At 39.5% G+C, this 19,743-nt stretch overlaps 1 protein-coding gene across 2 annotated transcripts in view; it reads right to left on the bottom strand.

Moving 5' to 3' along the window:
* Positions 1-359: 359 nt before the first annotated feature.
* klf15 (KLF transcription factor 15) overlaps positions 360-19,743 on the bottom strand; it is a 32,002-nt gene continuing 12,618 nt past the window's right edge. For both annotated transcript variants that reach the window (XM_008105303.3, XM_003217736.4), the window contains 2 exons: positions 17,624-18,721; positions 360-3,132 (listed from right to left, as the gene is read on the bottom strand). In XM_008105303.3, coding sequence (XP_008103510.1) covers positions 2,964-3,132; positions 17,624-18,666 — 1,212 coding nt within the window. In that variant the 5' untranslated portion in view covers positions 18,667-18,721 and the 3' untranslated portion in view covers positions 360-2,963. The remainder of the gene's footprint in view (positions 3,133-17,623; positions 18,722-19,743) is intronic.

Genomic DNA, 19,743 nt, shown 5'->3' with positions numbered 1-19,743 from the left:
TTTCTAGAGGACACAAGGAATGCATTCCTAGAGGAAAGTAATGGAGCTCTTGTTCTTAACATGACAACATGGGACTCCATTTGACCTACTAATACTAGAATTGCAGTGTTTTATTTCCTCGCTTGGCTCACCAAAACATAAAAAAGAGGTGGAAATACACAAGACATTATTTTAAAGAGAAGTTCATTGCAACAAACTCGTATCCAAAGCAATGGACCTTAAATTGGCTGCAACTAATCCTGTCCTGCTGCTTTCAGTGGGATCAAGTAATAGCTTATGTCTATACTTTGCTTATAGACACTATCAAGGATGAAAGAGATGTGATGTCCTTTATATATACATATCTTTTTTTTTAAAAAAAAAGTCATTTCTTATTAACAGATTCTATTTGCTAGGAAGCTTCATACAATCAGCAAAGTACAGAAAGAAGAGGACAGAGGGAAGAAAGTGTTGCCTCACACAATAATTCTGCATCCAGCATCTGCTTATATGTATTTACTTATTTATTTTTATATACGTATGCATATATTCTCTTCTGAAAGCCCTTAACAGCTACCATGCTAGCTGGCTAGAACACCCCCAGTTGCACTGTTCTCTTAATAGTGGCCTGTAAGGAGACTCCACGCTTGGGCACCACTTGCCTCCAAAGGCGCTAAAAGTGCTTTCGTAAAACATTCACTAAGTCTTAAGTTCCCTCATCCCAGGCACCAGGGACAAGGATTTAATTCCATATTGTAAACATGGGGACATGGCACTCAAATATATTTACAGAGCCTGAATTAAAAAAAAACCAGACAACCCCCCCCCCCCAAATTACTATCGGCCCCCCACATTTGCAAGTTTAGCTTTTGTGGTTTTACTATTTGTGGATGTGATTAATTTGCTTGCTCTAGGAATCTATGGTCAACTTAAACCAAAAGTTTGCTATACGGGTTCACTGGAGGACCTAGAGGTGCCTAAAGAAAACACTTCTCTAGGTGTTTGTAGATCATCCAGCATGCTTCTATGGTCAACGTCCTGTGGAGGACACATGAATATATGCTAGAGCGGTGTTCCCTCAAACTGAAAAAGTGTATGTTTTCATTTATAGGTTTTCCCTTTTACACTAATCCTGAGCCTCTAATTCCCAAGGAAGTGGAGAGGCTACTGCAGTTTTAGTTTAAAGGGCCACCCTCAAAGTCGTTAGATATTGCTATCATTATTTTTAAAGCAATGGCTTCATTGCTCACTTCTAAAAAGCAATTCAAATAATTATCACATAGGTAGGGTTTTTCCCCAAAATAAATCTCAATATTAAAAGCTGCTGGTAAGAAAACATTCTTCTCCAACCTCCCTCCCTGATACATCAACACTCATGACAGAACACAAAGTACAGCACAAGCCAGTATTCCAAACATATTATATCTTTCTCCCAATGTTTAGTGATGCTGTATTCCTATCATAGAAAGATGGCAAAACATTACAGTAAGATGGCAAAATAGGTAAATTTATCCCCTGTGAGATTATAACCTTTATGTACTGTAGTCATGGTTCTGTTATTGGGGGAAAGAAGTAATTATGTGTTTCTTATTTCTAACTAGTTACTTCCAAGATCTGTTTGTTCACCTTTTAGTCTGTAAAGACACCAAGTGACCACAAGGGTGGTGATTAGAAGTCCTTGACCACTTTCAAAAAGGTCAGAAGTAGCACCCCGGCAGAAAGAATAGAAGGGGTTTGTGCTTCTTTTGGTTTCTCCTGAGATGGACTAAGTTCTTATTGTGTGCCATTCTGCTCAGAGAAGGAGATGATTCCTTTTTTGATAAAAAGTTACAGTACTCAGTTTGACCTGTGGATACATTGATTCAGGGGTTTTGATTTTTTTGCTAAAATTTCTAACTGGCAGAGGGTTGGACTGGATGGCCCATGTGGGGTCTTCCAACCCTACAGTTCTATGATTCTATGACTTATACATGAGGATATAGGGTAGTCAATTATCAAGAAACAAAAATTCCTCTTCTCTCCCCCTCCCCCATGCCAATGTTTAATCATTTCTGCCCTGCCTTTCTTTCACACTGAGAGAATAAAAAATGGAAAATGGCAGAACAGGATGGAACGAGTAGGGAAAAAGAGCCACAAAGTGAAGAGCAGAAACAACTGGTGGATCGATGATTCCAAAGGACTATCTTGGTATTATGCTGTGCTTGGGAGAACCACAATTCTGATTCAAATCACAAACTCTGATTACAAACAGAAACCTGGTAAAACTGTGTCCTGTCCATAATTATAATTACAATTTGAAAAATAATCTACAGACTCTCTTAGGTTCTGCTTTCGCTCCTTGCTCATTGTGGGGCTTTGGAAGTCTGTTCAAAAAAGTAACTTTTTCAAACTATCCTGGTTAATACACATGCACGTACACATAGCCTTCCAGAATGGCTTCTTGTTTTTTTTTCCTTTTGTTAGTTGCTATCATTTCCAGCTAATGGTAATGCCCCGCACTGCACTAAACACTGACAACAACAAAGTATTCCCCTCAATAAAGGAGTTGTTTCCATTTCAAAAGGAATTTGCTGTTTCCAAAATGGACAACTAGGACTAATGCAATAAGATTTTTTTTAAAAAACAAAGCAAAACAAAAACAAAAACCTACAATGAATAGCCCTGTACATGAGCAAAGCCCCCAGGAATGCCAAACCTATAATTAACTAGCAGCAAGTAGCCCATAAATTATCATGGTGCTGGAGAAAACAGCTAAAAATAAAACACTGTAATTTTCAAAGGAAGCAGCAGCAGTGGAGAAAAGGAAAGGAATAAGGAAAAGGTGTATGGAGGGAGACAACAAGTAGGATGTATGTGTGAAGTCAAGGCATCGGCTGTTAGGTCGAGACAAATAAATTATTGTGAGAGAGAAAGGTACTGAAGACAGAGCTGCCAGCACCTGCTCTTGGATAGACAGATGGAAAGGAGAAAGAAGGCAGGACACATCAGTTCCCTGAGCGCATAGATCGGCTGCTTCTAGGAAATCGGTGGACTTTGACGTGTTTGGACAAGTGGTCGCTTCGAGCAAACTTCTTTTCACACACAGGACATTGGTAAGGCTTCACTCCAGAATGCGACCGCCTATGTCGAGAAAGCTCATCCGATCGTGAGAATCTGAAAGTGAAGGAGGAAAAGCTATCAGCTGGTTTCTTTCAGCTTTGGTAGGCTCTCAAAACATGCAAAAATATATTTTAAAATATATGGTATAGTATTATGGTTGGGAATGTTAGGCTCTGGGCATCTAGGAATACAGCTCTCATGATTTTCTGCCATGGGCCTAAATACCCTAAAGGCATCCAATCCTGTCTGATCTTGGAGGCTGAATAGGCATTAGCCCCAGTTAGTACTTGGATGAAAAACCACCAAGGACTACCTGGTGCTGTAGGCTATGTTTCAGAGTGAGGAACTGGCAAAAATACCTCTGAACATTTCTTGCCATAAGACAACAGGTCACTGAAAAACACATTTTCACACAATGTCCTGCCATTGGTGATGCTGGGTAAGTCTGATGGGAGTCATAGGCCAACGTATCTATAAGATCAATGGTTCCCTAACATTCATATGGTGCTGTAAAAACACTTTTGGAGGAAAATACATTCTTAACATACATTACATACATTATTCTATGTCCTTACAATAAAGACATCACATGAAAGTATTCATTAAAGATTGTGAGCAGAGAACACAAAGGCAATGAAACACTGGCTTGTCTAAGACCCCCTATGTTATCTTCTCAAACAATCACATTTTATTTGAGCAATACATTTCTTATATTTTCTGCTGTCTGAACTGACTGGAACCAAATACTTCTCTTCCTAGTGAGATGGAGCACTGTATCACTGAAATCACTGCTAGACTACTTTTCAGGAGTCCAGAAGTCTCTGGAGTCAAGCTGAAGTGTAATTTGCACCAAGAACTATCTGTAACCACTACAGGACACCAGTAACTACATGCGACCTCCGTCCGTCTGTCTATTTCATACACATACTACGTCAATAGTGAATTTCCATCAGAAGAAAAATGACTCTGTCCTTAATGCCAGCCCATTATTTCCTACCACTACAGCTTCATATCAGAAACATCTGGGGATTTAATCCAGCAGATGCAAAACCTACGCAATGTTTTCTTCAGAAGGGATTTGTTAAATCTAGCCCCCTTCCCAACTCTGAGCATCTTAACATCCATTATAGTTTTGTTTCCCACTCACTTTCCTAATGCATATGGTTTGCAAATATTGCTGTCCATTGCTCATTGATCTTTCTAGTAGACAGTGGTTAGAGTCAGTTCAAGGCTGTGCACAAAAGCAGCTAGCAAGCAAAAATAAACTGTGTTGATGTCTTCCCCTTCATTAACACACACACGCACACACACACACATATATATCCCTTCTCTAGAGACTGAGATGCACAGCGCCATGGCTCATCTAGATGGAGCGCGCGCGCACACACACACACACACACACACCCCTTTTGCAATGGCAACTGAAGGAATCTGGAAACAATTCTTCCAAATGTTTGGTGAGACATAATCTTTAGTGTCAGCTACATTGAAGCAGCTGTCTGCCATCAAAGGTACTTAAAAGCAGCTGTTTCATATCCATTGATGCTAATTTAGAATAGAAGGAGACAGTGTCATGGCATGCTGCAATCTCAGCAGTATCTTGATCAAAATAGAGTTCAATTAAATAGACAGTCAGGGAGGAAATGGTGACCCTGACCAGCTGAGAAAATTACGTTCTGAATGAAAGCGGTAGGTAATCTGATGGTCTTCTAATGTCTTCCACTACAAAATCCATAACCTCTTATCATTGGGTGTACTGGCTGTATTTTTAGGAAATTATCATTCAAACCCACCTCCAATTTACAGGAATCCACCTCCACCTCCAATTTACAGGAATCTTCAAACACAAAGAACTATATAGTTACTTCTGCTGCTATTTGACTTATCATCCTCTATCTTCCAGGAAGGAAGGGAGGGACGGATAGAGTTATATTTAGTGAAAATTAGAGAGAGCACCTATATCTTAATGGTTGTATACAAGAGGGAATTTCCACGAGGAGTTTTTGCTTTAGCCACTTTGAATTACCTCCCATTGGGGTGGATAAAGCGGGGTATAAATAAATGTAATAAATAATAATAATAATTATTATTATTATTACACAACCAGTTGTGGAAGGCATCCTCGTGCCATTCTATTCATTCTTTTCAAAGGTGTTTTTCTAGCCTTTGAGATCTAGCATCAAGAAGCCAGATGCACTCAGCTCTAGATGAAACTCCTCTGAAAAAATCCAAGTGACACATAACATAAAATATTGGCCTTTTGAACAGTGGTGTCACAAAATGGGTGACAGCCAAAACAGGAGCAAAGATTGGCACAAAGAAGAATTCCTAAGAAATATAGTCAGCTGTTTGTTTATAGTAAATAAATTAAGTCATGGTCATTTAGTACAAGCAGAATTTAAAAGAGAGGAAATCTGTGCTAAGTGTTAGCATCAGGAGATGACACACTTTTTTTCAAAAGGCAATACTAATTCTTCTCAATGAAAATGTAGGACTTCTCCCATGAAAAATCTGGCGCAATGTTACTGATCATGGTTTAATGCTTGAATTTATGTTTGTAATGATTTAATTCATCTCTTCAAAATCAAGGTAAGCCAAAGCTTCCATTTTTTGACTCCAATAAAATTTCAGGGAATGGCATAGTGACTTGAGTGTTAGGCTATGACTCTGAGCCCTTCTACACAGCCACATAAGCCAGAATATCAAGGCAGTTAAGCCACAATATCTGACTTGAACTGAATTATCTGCGTTCACAATGACGTATAATCCAGTTCAATGTGGATTTTATACAGCTGTGTGGAAGGGGCCTCTGGAGACCTGAGTAAAAATCCCAGATTAGCCATAAAATATACTGTGAGTGACTTAGAAAAGTTATATGTTCTCAGCTTCAGAGGAAGGCAATGACAAACACCCACCAAACAAATATTACCAAGAAATGCCCGTGATAAGTTTGCTTCGGGGTTGCCATTAATCGGAAATGACTTGAAGGCACACAACAACAAATTTAACTGCAGCCAATTCATTGTCAATATACCTTTTATGATATTTAATTAATATGCTTGACCAATGCAAGAAATACTGAGTCCACTAAAACCTGTTTTACCATGAGCAAAATGAGGAAGGGAAGGGAGATGTGCATATCCAAGACATGTGCTATTGGAGTAATGGAAAGCAAGATGAGTTAATATGATAAAAATATGTTTTGCATCATAGCTAAGCCTGCAGTTGATCAGGTAACAAATGTTGCTATGCTCTTGGCCAGCACATTTGGAAAGATCTGCTTACCTCGTATCCACCAAAATAATACCAGTGCTCATTATATGTTTACAGAAACAGAAAACCTAACGTTTGGAAAAAAAAAACCCTAAGAACGTGTACATAAGAATGTGTACATAAGAATGTACAACAGCAATCTTGCAACGGCTTTACAGGCTTGCATCTGTTAATTTTGGCTTGCCTTCACCCCAAGCAATTTTACAGTACAACATCTCTGCAATGATGCAACAGAGCTTAACTGCTTAATCGACAAATAGATGGTTCTTGGGTAAGCAAGGAATAATCCTTTTGACCTATAGTGGATCACTACAATAAACTTTCTAACTTCAGCAGAAAAACAGTAATTAATTGAGGTGAACTTCCATTCATGAAAACCATACCATCAGTGGAACAGAGGTTTCTGATCCAAATCTGGAAGCCAGTAAAGGGGAAAATATTTTTCTCCACCAAATAATTTCAAAATCTTTCTGGAATTCTTCTTAATCAAGCTATTACAATTCACCATCCTTGAATTAACACTCCTGATTAGCTGATATCTCAGTCACATGGGGTAAGTACAAGCAAAAATGATCCTGGGCAAAGATGTGGGTGAAATGTCAGGAAATAATGCTTCAGAATATGGCCATACAGCCCAGAAAACTCACAGCAACTCAAAAATGATCCTTTCCCTAGCAGCCTTTCTCCTTCCCTTTGCTAAATGTTTACTACAGTAGCATCATAGTGCAGAAGGGCTAGAGTTTCAATTAGGAATTAGTCACTGTTTACTCTGGAAAAAAGGTCTCCAGGACTTTCCACTATGAGTGTTACTATAGTCTTAAGGAATACCTGAAGGCAGACTTCTAAGCTAGACCAACATGAAATATTCTTTAAAAGCCATGACCCCAGTACAAAGAATCAGTGTGGTCTAGTTCAAATCAGTCATGGAAACCCACTGGGGAGTGAGTCACACACCTTCAGGCCACCAGAAGATGGCAAAGGCAAGAAAACCCTGTGATAGGTTTATGTTAGGGACACCTTAAGTTGTAAACTAATTTGAAGGCAAACAAAAAATATTGTATGCATGTACATGCCTTCAACACATCTGTCAAATTATGGCATCTGCATATATTTCATAGGTTTTTCTTAGGAAAGGACTCCTCAGAGGTAGTTTTGTAAATTCCTTCCTCTGAAATATAGCCTACAGCACCTGATACTCATTGGCAGTCTCCAATCCAAGTACTACTCAGGATTGACCCTGCTCACTTTCCAAGATCAGACAGAATCTGGTGCTTTTCGAGTATTCAAGCCAGCTTGAATATTACAGAAATCGTCAGAACATTAACAAGAACAATGACTAAGATCATATCCAAAAGAAAGAGACTCAGAATCATGGCAACCTGTGTTTCTTTCAACCATTTTACTTAATGCTTCCTCCTGAGATGTGGTAACATTTAGCTGTCTTGCAGTCCATTTCCATTCTAGGCGTCAGTATATTAATACAGAAAATTCACTGAAAATGACCTAAATGACTATCTCTCTTGGGGTGCAAGTGGAATATTACTATTACTTTGCTGTGATGTATCTCAGTGTCAGAATTACTGAACTGCAGCATCATTCATGTTGCCTCATCCACAGATTGCAAAAATCATGGAAAATCATTTCCTCCAAGGGAACATATTTCTTATCCACCTGCCAGGCTTGTCTGATTGCATAAAGCAACCACATTATTTATCTTGTAGAATCTCATAACAGCATGATAGTAACAAAAACTGTCAAGGTAACTGAAAGTAAATCATGACTGGCCTCAGCATGTCAGCTTAGCCAGTCCTTTTCTCATTGTAAGCTTACATGCCTGCTGTACAATATCTTCATTCATTCACCACAAGATTTGGTTTCAATACATTGAGTGTTTTCCAGCCTTTAATGATTTCTATAAAAATCTAAAAAACTGACTCATAACTAGTCAGACAATTTCACAGAATCGTAGAGTTGGTAGGCAAACATATTCTGATCACCTGCTACCTCATCCTGACATAGGCTAGGGGGTTGTTTAAGCCCACAAAGAGACACTGGGAGTTTTTATCCAAAATATTAATTTTGGTGCCCCCAAACACTCATGGGTTTTTTCAATAAAGAAGCCAATTTCCCCATTTCTTCTATTTTAAAGTTCTCTCTTTGGCCTAAAATGACACAGGGGAGAAAATAAAGTGATGAAAATACTCCTCACAACCCCAGAGGGCATTTGGGAGTAATTTTTCTTATCCCCAAGGATCCTTGAGGGCCACAAAAATGGCCCTGGGGGAACATGAAGCTCAGGCATGGGCAAACTTTGGCCCTCCGGGTGTTTTTGACTTCACCTCCTAGTTGATGTCCAAACACTCAGAGGGCCAAAGTTTGCCCATACCTGATGTAGCTGCATGTTGCACTTAGCCCACCCCTGTTTTAAGTGGAGTTTCAACACAGAACCTCCAGCATGCAAACTCTGAGGTTGACTGCTGAACTATAGCCTTTCCCCATGGCATTGAAGTGGCACAGGGACAGGAAAACCTCCGTTTGATAAATTTGTGTCAGTTGGTGTTTTAAGGAGGGTGACTCAACATGAGAGAGCAGCTGAGTTTTAGAGAAAGTGACATGGAGATTGGCACCATGTGTAAGAAAGACAACTGATACTAGATGTTAGGCTGCCAACCTGAAAGCCACTGCCGCTGTGACTGCTGGTGCTGCTGGCAGTATGGTGCAAACAGGAAGAAGGGCTGGACCACGTAGAAGAAAAATAAAAGTTAAGAGATATCAGTCAGTGATAGGCAGACTTTGGGCTTTCCAGCTCTATTTTGTTTTTTACAAGAACACTGAGATCCACCAGTGATCAAGCCAGAGGCTTCCATGTCAGGGTGCAATAAATTTGGTCTGGGTTTTATTCCAGGCTTTACCATGGCTATTCCAAGGTACTGAATCTATTTTGAGGATAGGGTCTAGCTCTCTGGATAACTCCTTTAAAGTCTGGAGTAAAACGTAGACATGATTCATTACATCCCCAACATGGAAGCATCAGTCTTGAGCCCATTCTTATTCCAAGAATTTATTTTCAGCATCAGAACTGAGCCAAGCTTACACTTCCTTCAAACCAGACTCTTTTACTGCTTAGTCCCAAACCTTCTTGGCAGCAGCTGCTTCATTTTGTTGCTTCTTTTGTTCTACTATTTAGAGGCAGAAACACTTTCCAGTCCACTGAACATCTCCTAGAGAGCCACATTAGCTGTGATCTATTGCCCAGCAACATGGTGGAAGAAGATTAAACAAATGGTATCCAATTTCCTGAAGCATTTTGTACATTCATTTTCATTCATAAAGGAAACTACTCAACATCAGACCTTGGAAAAATAATTTGGGTTACAGCTACCAATCACTATGCTAGCTGGGGGGATCTGGGAACTGCAGCTCAAAAAAGTAACCTTTCCCATTTCTTCTCAATGTGTAATAAAAGTGGAACAGTTGAGACCTGCCTTCAAGTACATTTATTTTTTCATTATCTACTAAATCAGAGGTCCTTTCACTACAGATTTATAACATGATGATTTTGCTTTAATTACCATGGTTCCATCCTATGGACTCCTAGAGTGGGCATTTAAAATTATCCAGCAGTTATTCCAATGCCTCACCAAACTGTAAATCCAGGATACCATAGGATACAGCCATAGCAGATAAAATGGATTCATCAGGCCATAATTTTGTAGTGTAAAAGGGCCCTGGCGATCAGATCATTGGTTAGCTCATCATTTAAGCAAGGGAGCACTTCTTGTATTTTGTGACCAATGAGTGTAAGCTTTGTCTAAATTTGTCTTAAGTGAGAACCAGTAAGAGTGGATCAGGGGCGAAATGGGAAAATAAGAAACAGAAGGAAGAAAAAAGATAGCCATTATGTGGCAAGAGACCCTCAACAATATATGTTATTCAAATACTGCCATTTATTCGTGAATTTTAACTGGTTAAACAATTTATAAGTAAACCAGGGTTGTTTTTAACCAGACACATTTCAGGTTTTTTTTTTGAACTTTTACCCCCCCCCCCTTGCTGCTACAAAAGCACACAAGAAGCTCTTTTTTTTAAAAAAGAAGAAAAATGGTGGTTGATATTTGGATATAGAAAGTGCTTTTTTTGGAAGTCCTGATGTGGCTTATTGAAGAGGACTTGTAAAAAAAAAGGTTTGCCTTGTTTAAGAAATCCTTAGGAATGTAGGAAACTGAGTGTTGTGTTCTTTAGGTAAAAAGCCATAGCTCAGTAACAGAGCACATGGTTTGCATGCAGGAAGTCCAGGACACAGGCTCAGTTCTCACATGTAGGGGGTAAGGCTGAGAAAGATCCTCATCTGAAACTATGGAGAGCAACTGCTAGACAATATGCACCAAAGATCTAACTCTGTTTAAGGTGATGTCCACCATTTCCAAAGAGATTAATAGTGGTATAATAGGATCACTACCAAATATACAGAACGTTAAAGCAAACAAAACAGTTTTAATGTTGAGACAACTTTTAGCAGCCATAGCTGGCAAAGTCTGTAATAAGGAATGCTGGGAATTGAATTATTGCCACTCTTGTATTAGATTGTATTTTCTCCTTTACTTTCAAGTCTAAAAAAGTAAGGAGCACTCTATGGTTTTCTTTAGATTGAAAAGCAGGAAAATGCACAGACAGAATTTGCACAGCCCTGCCACCAACCTATACATTAAGTGCAATGCCCACATAATCTATCAAGGAAATAGGATGGTTTTGTTTGTTTTTTTGTTTTGATGGAGCAGCAGACCTTGTGTTAAAAGTGGCAGCAATTCCAATAACCTTGTGATTTTAACTGAGAAAGAAAGAACAACTACAACTGCACCCATAACAGTTATGTTCCTGTGTGTGTGTGTGTGTGTACACTGGGAAAACATGTTCTTTATTGTTCTTGAAAACAGCATTTGCTCAAGGGGGAAAAGTCTTACCCGTGTTGGCACAAAGAAAAAAGGAAAAAGACTAAGAGGAAAAATACCAGAAGTATCTTGACTTGTTCATTTAAGATGATAACGAACACTGGAAAAGCACAAGAAAGAACAGAGGCTCCAGATGTACTCAGCTCACTCATGTGAGGCCCCTTTCTCTCCCTGAACCTCTAAGGTAAACATGTTCCACTGATAAACACAGAGCTGTGTAATTCCAGGCTCAGTTGGCTCTAGCTACTTGCCAGTCTGACTTTGATGTTCAAGAACATAAAGCAATGACTAGAATGTCAGACTTCTCCCAGCAAAAGGTAAAACGTGAAGGAAACAGGGTCCTTGGGAAATGTGTAGCCATCCCCTTCTTTCCCTTTTAATAACAAATTCCAGCTGGAAAGGACTGGATAGACATGAGAATCACCCCAAAATTAAGGTAGGATTACATCTGCCACTTTAAGATTTCCTATGTGCACATGAGGAAAGACTGGGATAAGCTTCCAAAACAGACGTCTTGCCAAAATGACAGAGCTCCTTTGTATTCAGTTCAATTAATCCTTAACCTAAGAGCAATTCTTATATTACCTGAGTTGGCTGAGGTGTATGTTTTGTTGCTTGCATAAGTGGTCGGCTCACCCAAAAAATAAAAAGGAAGGCGGACACAGAAAATTGTCAATCACCTTCCAAGAACAAGCTTTTCTGGTTTCAGAACATTCACTGCTGAATAGAAATTGACCTGCAAATCTCCCACAAAGCCTTCTCCTCATACTGACCACATAACAGTTCAAGGACCACATCAGTTTATGTTGTTTAAAAGAGTAAAAGATGTGTTGATTCACAAGTTCATGCTGTTTTTGGATTCAAGAATGTAAAATGCCTTTGGTGAATGATATTAAGTTCTTAGACCACTTAGATCCGTGGTTCTCAACCTGTGAGTCCCCAGATGTTTTGGCCTTCAACTGCCAGAAATCCTAACAGCTGGTAAACTGGCTGGGATTTCTGGGAGCTGTAGGCCAAAACACATGGGGACCCACAGGTTTGAGAACCACTGACTTAGATTCATATACTACAACCTCTTTTTTGCATATACTAGATGACACAGTGGCCCAAAGAAACCAAAGTTCTATTCTCCTAGATGGTTGATACTATTCCCCATGATATACTCTTCTCAGTAGCTTTGGCAGACCCAGAGAGGTGGTAAAGGTGCAAGGTCCATCTATACTGTGACAACAGGCTTCTGGAAATGGCTGATCAAGTGATTACATTTGGGACATTATTGCAAAGAAGTGGCATAGAAGCAAAACTGTCATCTCTGGTGACAGTTCTTATTGTTACGGATTGATGGTGATAAATGGAAGCTCTTACATGTGCCCGCGATCCAGAGTCACCCGCAGAACAATAACATGCCACTCAGGTTTGCAGAACAAACATACAGGAACTTTACTGATTCCAAAAGATCAAAAACAGTATTGACAATGGCCCCGCTGATCATAAATACAGTCCTGGTTCTTCTCCTTTTCTCAGCATCAAACAGGCCTTAAAAAAGAAATGGTAAGGCCTCTCTGAGTACACTTCTCTCTTCGCCAGCAGTACTCAGTCAGCAATGAAAATTTAACAAAACTGGTTCTGCAGCAGCAGAACAGAAACAGTATCAAATCAATTCCCAGGTCTTTGCAGGATCAGCCAATTGGATTAATGCACTTCATTTTCCAGTTAACACACACAGCACAGTACCTTTGGAAACCATGGCACCTATCACAACCCATTTTCAGTTTACCACCTCCCCACACACATCTGTCTTTAGTATTAACAGGAAAAACCAATCAATAGGCCTTGGTTGCACCATAGTGCCACAGCTTAGCTTGTGAAGGGATCCTGAGCCATCATGTTGGAACAGAAGTTACATTAGGGAATGGGATTGTCCTCTTCTCTCACTCACCCCTCACAGTAAATGTAGTTTTTAACTGTTCTTGTTCAAATTATGGTACTATATTTACTGAAGTCAGGGCCGTAGCCGGGGGGGGGGGGGGGTTAAAAGTTTTTTAAAAAACCTGAAATGTGTCTGGTTAAAAACAACCCTGGTTTACTTATAAATTGTTTAACCAGTTAAAATTCATGAGTAAACTGGGTTTGGGGGGGCGGGGGTTAGAACCCTTAACACACACACACACACCCCCGCTACAGCCTTGGCTGGAATTGCAAAGTTTCTTTAACAGACTTCATTATATTTTTTTAAAAAGTATGGAGGGGGTGCTAAACCAAATGTGTGGCTATAGGATCTCAAATTGCCAAAGCATCACAGTTGCATGATGCCTGGAAAGGTGTGACACCAAAGGTCATCATATTAGTATGTTGCCATTATCTCTGATCATGCAAAGGGCCAGGGATAATGGCACCATGCAACAAAGACCTCAGACCAGTCAGCCTGTACTCAGAAAACCATAGATTCAATCAGAAGGGGAAATTACAGTGCAGCATTCAATACCATAGTAACCGCACTTACTTTCATATAACCAGGAAAATGGCCATTGTCTCCCCTCTAAAGAGAGCTGTTTAGCTATCACTTTCTGTTGCCTACTCTCAGTTTTCCATACAGAAGGCCAGTTAGACGTTGTGCCTCGTGACCTTATGATAAGAAGATACAAAGGGAGGGGGACTGCAGATGCTTGTGTACCAACAGTAATTCTGTAACATTTAATCTGAGAAAGATTTTTTTCTCAGTTGTTCAAACTGGGATCATCTTTATGTGGATTCACTGAATGATAACATCAACACACCATTTAGACCAGGAAGCCCCTGCGCTCATTTGGTTTAGAAACTATATTTCATAGAATGATTAATCCATCTCTGTCTAAATGATTTGTTCCATTATCACCATATGATACTTCCACACACACCTTCCCTGTTTAGTTTTAAACTACCTGAAAATTAAGGACCCCACAAAGGGCTGTTATAACAACAGAGGACTTCATTAGGAGAAGGACTGTAAGCACAAAGATGATCAGACAGTAACCAGCAGGCCTGGCACAGTTTCAAATCCATGAATTCAAATCCACCAGCAAAATCTAAACTTGACATTATTTTTTCTCACGTGTTCCCTCAAAAAGACATTTATAATAGGTTGCTCTGGAGACAAAATATAACAAGTTATGGATATTACGAATGATCCAACAGAACAAAGGGCAAATCTTGTAGTTAACAGTCAATTTCTTTCCCCTTAAAAATAGGGAAAAAATATTATGCCTCACACCAGGCCATAGCCAGAAATGGGGGGGGGGGGTTGAAACTTTTAAATATCAAATCATGAAGAGTAGTTCTATAACGCAAAATAATTAGAAATCAGGCTCCCTCGATAAACTTCAGTAGACACCCAAAACAGATAAACTTCAGTGGACACTCGTAGGGATTTGGTTAATCAGTTAAAATTCATGAGTAAACCAGATTTTTTTTTAAAAAAACTTGAAAATTTTTGGGGGGTTGAACCTCTAACACACCCCCCCCCCCAGCTACAGCCCTGCCTCACGCACATAAAACTTGAATGATTAACAAGCCAAAGGAACTGTCATCTTAACAGTAAATAATGCAAATATTGGGTCAAGCCAAATGTCCCATCAAGTGTCATGTCTCCAGGATGATTGGCATCATTTCCTCCATAGAAACTACTGCACACTTCACCAAGTGTTCCATAAGCAACCATTTATCAATTTTATCTACTTTTAGAAAGAATTTTGATGAAACTCAAATACAGAACAAATGATGATTTGGACAGATTGGAAAGCTGCCTTGATCAAAACAGGATTCTTCAGAAGCAGAAAGAACTTGAAACTGAACAATCCTCCTGCTTCGTTAGCAATAGAGTCTTACCTAAGAACACTTCTATGACATACACCTTATTTTTCAAATTTTCAGTAAAACATATAGAGCTCAGCTAAAATAAGCAACCCCTTCTACACAAAATTTCACATCACCTTTTCAATGTCACAAATGTAAGCAATCCATTAGCTGTTTCCAGAGTCCTAATGCCACAGTGTGGATGGATCTTGCACTTTTACCACCTCCCTGGGTCTGCCAAAGCAGCAGAGAAGAGTAGAGGCAGTCCCCAAATTATGAACAAGATAAGATTCTGTAGATTTGTTCTTAAGTTGAATTTGTATGTAAGTTCGAATGAGCACATTTTTAAGTGTAACTCCAGCTAAATATATATTTTGTTTTAGTTTAGGATAGCATAGGGAAGGGTGAACACCAGTGTTGTTTGTTTTGCTGTCTGTGTCTCTGTTCAGAAGATTTCACCTCACTTTCTGCCCCTGTGATAACTGGATTTTGAAAAATATGGCTTGTTGTGGTAACACTTTTTCCCATGAGAGATCTTTCGAGACTTAATTTCCCTTTCTAGTGATAGATTTCTCTCACTTCTTGTTGTCTCACCCCCGTTTGTAACTATGAGTCTTTTCTAAGTCGGATGTTTGTGTCTTGGCGACTGCCTGTATATCAAGGGAGAATTGTATCAACCATCTAGCAGAATAGAACATTGGTTGCTTTGGGCCAGGTATTTTCTGAAATGTGTCTGCGCGCCTTCAAGTCGTCTGTCAACTTATGGCAACCCCACACATTTCATAGGCTAGGAATACTTAGATGTGGTTTTGCTAGTTCTTTCCTTTGAGATATAACCTGCAGCAACTGATATTTGTTGGAAATGTAGCTGTACCGCTTCTGTTTCACACTTCATTTTCGTAACAACTGTCAATGGAAAAAAACTAGGAGGTTACACACATTCATTTACAGAAATCCCACAAAGCCTGCTCTTGGTCAAAATGCTCTGTACATTTTCTGAAATTTGGCAGGCTCAATTCCCTGGGAAGAGGTAACTTTCCCTGAAGGTTTCATCTAATTCTGCTAAGAACCTTTTTGAAGTTATTGAAAATTCCCACTTTTAAAAAAATCTAAATTTAAGAGCAAATACAGTAGTAAAACAAAAACAAAATGCCTTGCATCTATTTCTGTGAAAATTGTCCCCTTAGTCCTAATGGGGAGTTCTTCTGCCATTTTTGTTCAATTCTGATTGAGAAGTGAAATATTATTTCCCAGTACTGATTTCCACTATGATATATGAGGAGCAAGAAAACTTGTATTTCTGAAACTGATTTAAGATTCCAATTTGAATGTTATATTACACCTCCCTGCCCTGGAGAAGCACACACATTTTGTCATACTTGGTTATCTATATCTAATAACAAAATGTAAAAAGAATTTTGCAATTATTTTTTTCCACTGCAAGTTAAGATTGCATTCCCATCGCAGCAATAAATCACTGTTGGTGTCAGTTAGGGTTGGCACATGGAGCAATTTGTAAGCTAATAGACATTCATCATGCCAAATTTGGAAAAGCAAACTAACTTTGTGTAGACCAACAATGTGAATGAGCACTGTCCCACTCTTGAAACACAAACTTTCATAGGGTTGGATGAATTTACATAAAATATTTTTTTACAATGAATAATACAGCAATTTTGCTAACTTTACTTATAGAAGCATAATAAACAGGCTTGTACTACATCATCCCCACGACTGCGGTCTACTTCAACGAGCCACAGTTCTCCAGTATTTTGTTCACAGACCTTTGCCATCAGGTGATCTCTGACCATTGAAATGAATAATTTGTGTGTCTATTTGTCTTCAAGTCACCCCATGAATTTAGCTCAAACCACTAGACTAGTTTTTATACTTTACTTTGGTGATGCTTGCAGAAGGAAAGTTACAACTGCAGAAGCATTGTAAAATAGCAATGCCTACTCCAAACATAATTCTTTTTTTAGGCAATACCCACTTGCTTTTTCAAAACGATATCTATATCAATAAATTTATGTAATCCACAGATGTTTCTAGGATGATCTAATTTGAAAAAAATGTGCTTCATTACTAATAATAGCCAAGCACTGGAGAAAAAATGTTTGTTTATAAATCAGGGAAAGGCAACTTCAGTGTGTCTAAGGCCCATGTGGACTTTCAAGAATGTTCCTCAAGTGGTCAGAAGTCAACTTCTAATTTTGAAAAGTCCTTCTTTTTAAATGTTAAAGAATGAAGGGAGAGAGTGAAGAGGGAAAGAGAGAAATGCTATCTTTGGGGCTTATCAGAAAAGCGTATTCATTTATTCCACACAAGTGAATTGTTGGAAACGTCAGAGGGCACAAAAACTGGCTTGCAGGGCAAATATGCCCACCTTTGTTATAAATGAATTATGTTTACAGTTGTGGGTTGAGAAATGAGAAGGGAAATACAGTAGTATTATGAAATGTAGCATTTGTCAACCCCCTCCCAGTACTAACCTCCATCCGCAACCAGGCCATGTGCATGCAAAAGGTTTTTCTCCTGTGTGCCTTCTCAGATGGGCTTTTAAATGGCTGCTTTTTGTGTACATCTTGGTACATCCAGGAAAAGTACATTTGTGCATTTTAATAAGTTCAGCTGCTGGGTTCTTTTGAAATTTTTGACCCATGATGACCCCTGTTTGACCCTGGATTGTACCTCCAGGCCCAAGAGGTTTTGCTGCTATAGGAACTGGGGCTATGCGGACAAATTTAGAAGATGAGTTCAAGTTAGATGACTGGACAAGCTGGGGCACTAACGCAAATGTTTGCCCTTGGATGTTGACCAGGAGCTGGGCAATTTTAATATTGTCTTGAGCTTGCCCTTGTGAACTAGGACTTGTGTCTGATTGTTGTTTAACTGGTACTGGTTGGATTTGAAGCATGACTGGAATCCCTCCATCAAGGGACACTGTTCCATTTGATGCATGGCTACCTTCCATTGTGCTGTTCGACTGTTCACTTTTATTGTCTTTTAAACTACTATAGGACACCATGTGGTCTTTTTGCTGTATGGAAGCCACAGTAATCTGGCTACAAGCTCTCATGTCTTTGGTCTCACTTTTAGGCCCCTCCTTGAGATCTGTCTCCATGTTCTCTTCAAGAAACTCCTCTATCTCCTCAAGGGTGGGCTGGAATGGTCCACCATCATCCATTTCGACCATAAACTCCGGCATCTGGAAATGTTCGTCCTTCACAATGGGCTGAAGTCTCCTTTTGTCCCACCAGGAGGTATGGCCATTCCCCAAGGATGCCTGGGACAACAAATAGTCCAAAATACTGTCCTGGCTCTCAGCGCTTGATGAGCTCCCATAGCTTGAGCCAAGAACCTGGGAATCAGGGCTGGAACATGAGCAAAAGCTGGAAGAATCACTGTCATCTTCGGACAAGGGAGAGGGCAGCATTTGGTAGGACCTTCCAATTGCTGTCATGTCCCCAAAATATCCAATTGAAGGCCTGGTGGATGAGAAAGATTCATCCAAAGGAAGCAGGTGATCCACCATTCCGGGATAATCTCTTTATGTGTATCCCACCAGCATGTACCACACGAATTAAAGCCTGAATATGGGAAACACAAACAAGGAGAGTCAGAAGTCAAGCTTGATAATTCATTTCAGTTTGCTAAAATTACAAAGCGCTCTACATCTTGGCTTAAAGTCCTCGTTGAGCATACATGTTGCTGCATGTTTTGATGTTATTCCTATCACCCAATAGGTTTTCTTGAGTGCTGGAAAGATTGCACCACATGCTTGCAAAAGAATTCTCTCCAAGAGCCATTTCCCAACTATCTGTCCAATATATTTACAACAGCCTCAGAGAGAGAGAAAGAGGGGAAGAGAGAGATTGCTGGCAAAGGAGAAATATGTGGTTCAGTATCCTCCTTCTTGAATCCAAAGCTATAAGATGGAAAGAAGGGGAAAACCATTGAAACTTTTACCATCCCCAAACCTCCATATCAAATGAGGTGTTTATTGCTGAGCTGTAGCTTTCCACTGGCTATATTTTTAACTTGCTCACATACACAAATATAGGCTAATCGGTGTAATGCAAAGCTCAATGTGGCAGGAGCTAAAAATATTGGCTTGACTTCAACAGTGAATACTCTAGGAGGATTTTCCTCTACAGATTAATTAATCCAGTTTCTAGCCTCATTATCTTTTGCACTTCTGCAGCATCTACCAAGCTGAGCAAAGTAATAATCATATCTTGTAAAATGGGATCCCATTTCCTTTTCTACCTATCCTCTCATTTATTTTTTTACAGCCATACATAGAGAGAGAGAGTTAGAATTTCCCTCTGGCATGCAACTCCTGACATGTCCACAAGCTCCCTGTGATAAACTACAGGGATGTCTTTCCCACTTATCCTTTGGCTATTGGAGCATACTGCCTTGCCTAGGTATGTGATCCAAGCCACAACAACATCTAAATTTGGAAGACCCTTCTTAGAATTAGCATCTCATTCTGGCTTTAGATTTCAACACTTTGCGGCCAATTGCATGATGCTGTTAGTTCGTCTCCTGAATGGCGTCCATTCTTACTGCTTTAGAAGGAAGCTTCAGTCTGCCCTTTCCATGGAAG

Source organism: Anolis carolinensis, chromosome 2 (assembly GCF_035594765.1).
Source record: "Anolis carolinensis isolate JA03-04 chromosome 2, rAnoCar3.1.pri, whole genome shotgun sequence".
In the NCBI taxonomy this organism is placed as follows: domain Eukaryota; kingdom Metazoa; phylum Chordata; class Lepidosauria; order Squamata; family Dactyloidae; genus Anolis; species Anolis carolinensis.
The sequence above is the reverse complement of the archived record's forward strand: the minus strand, read 5'-3'. Positions and strand labels throughout refer to the sequence as shown.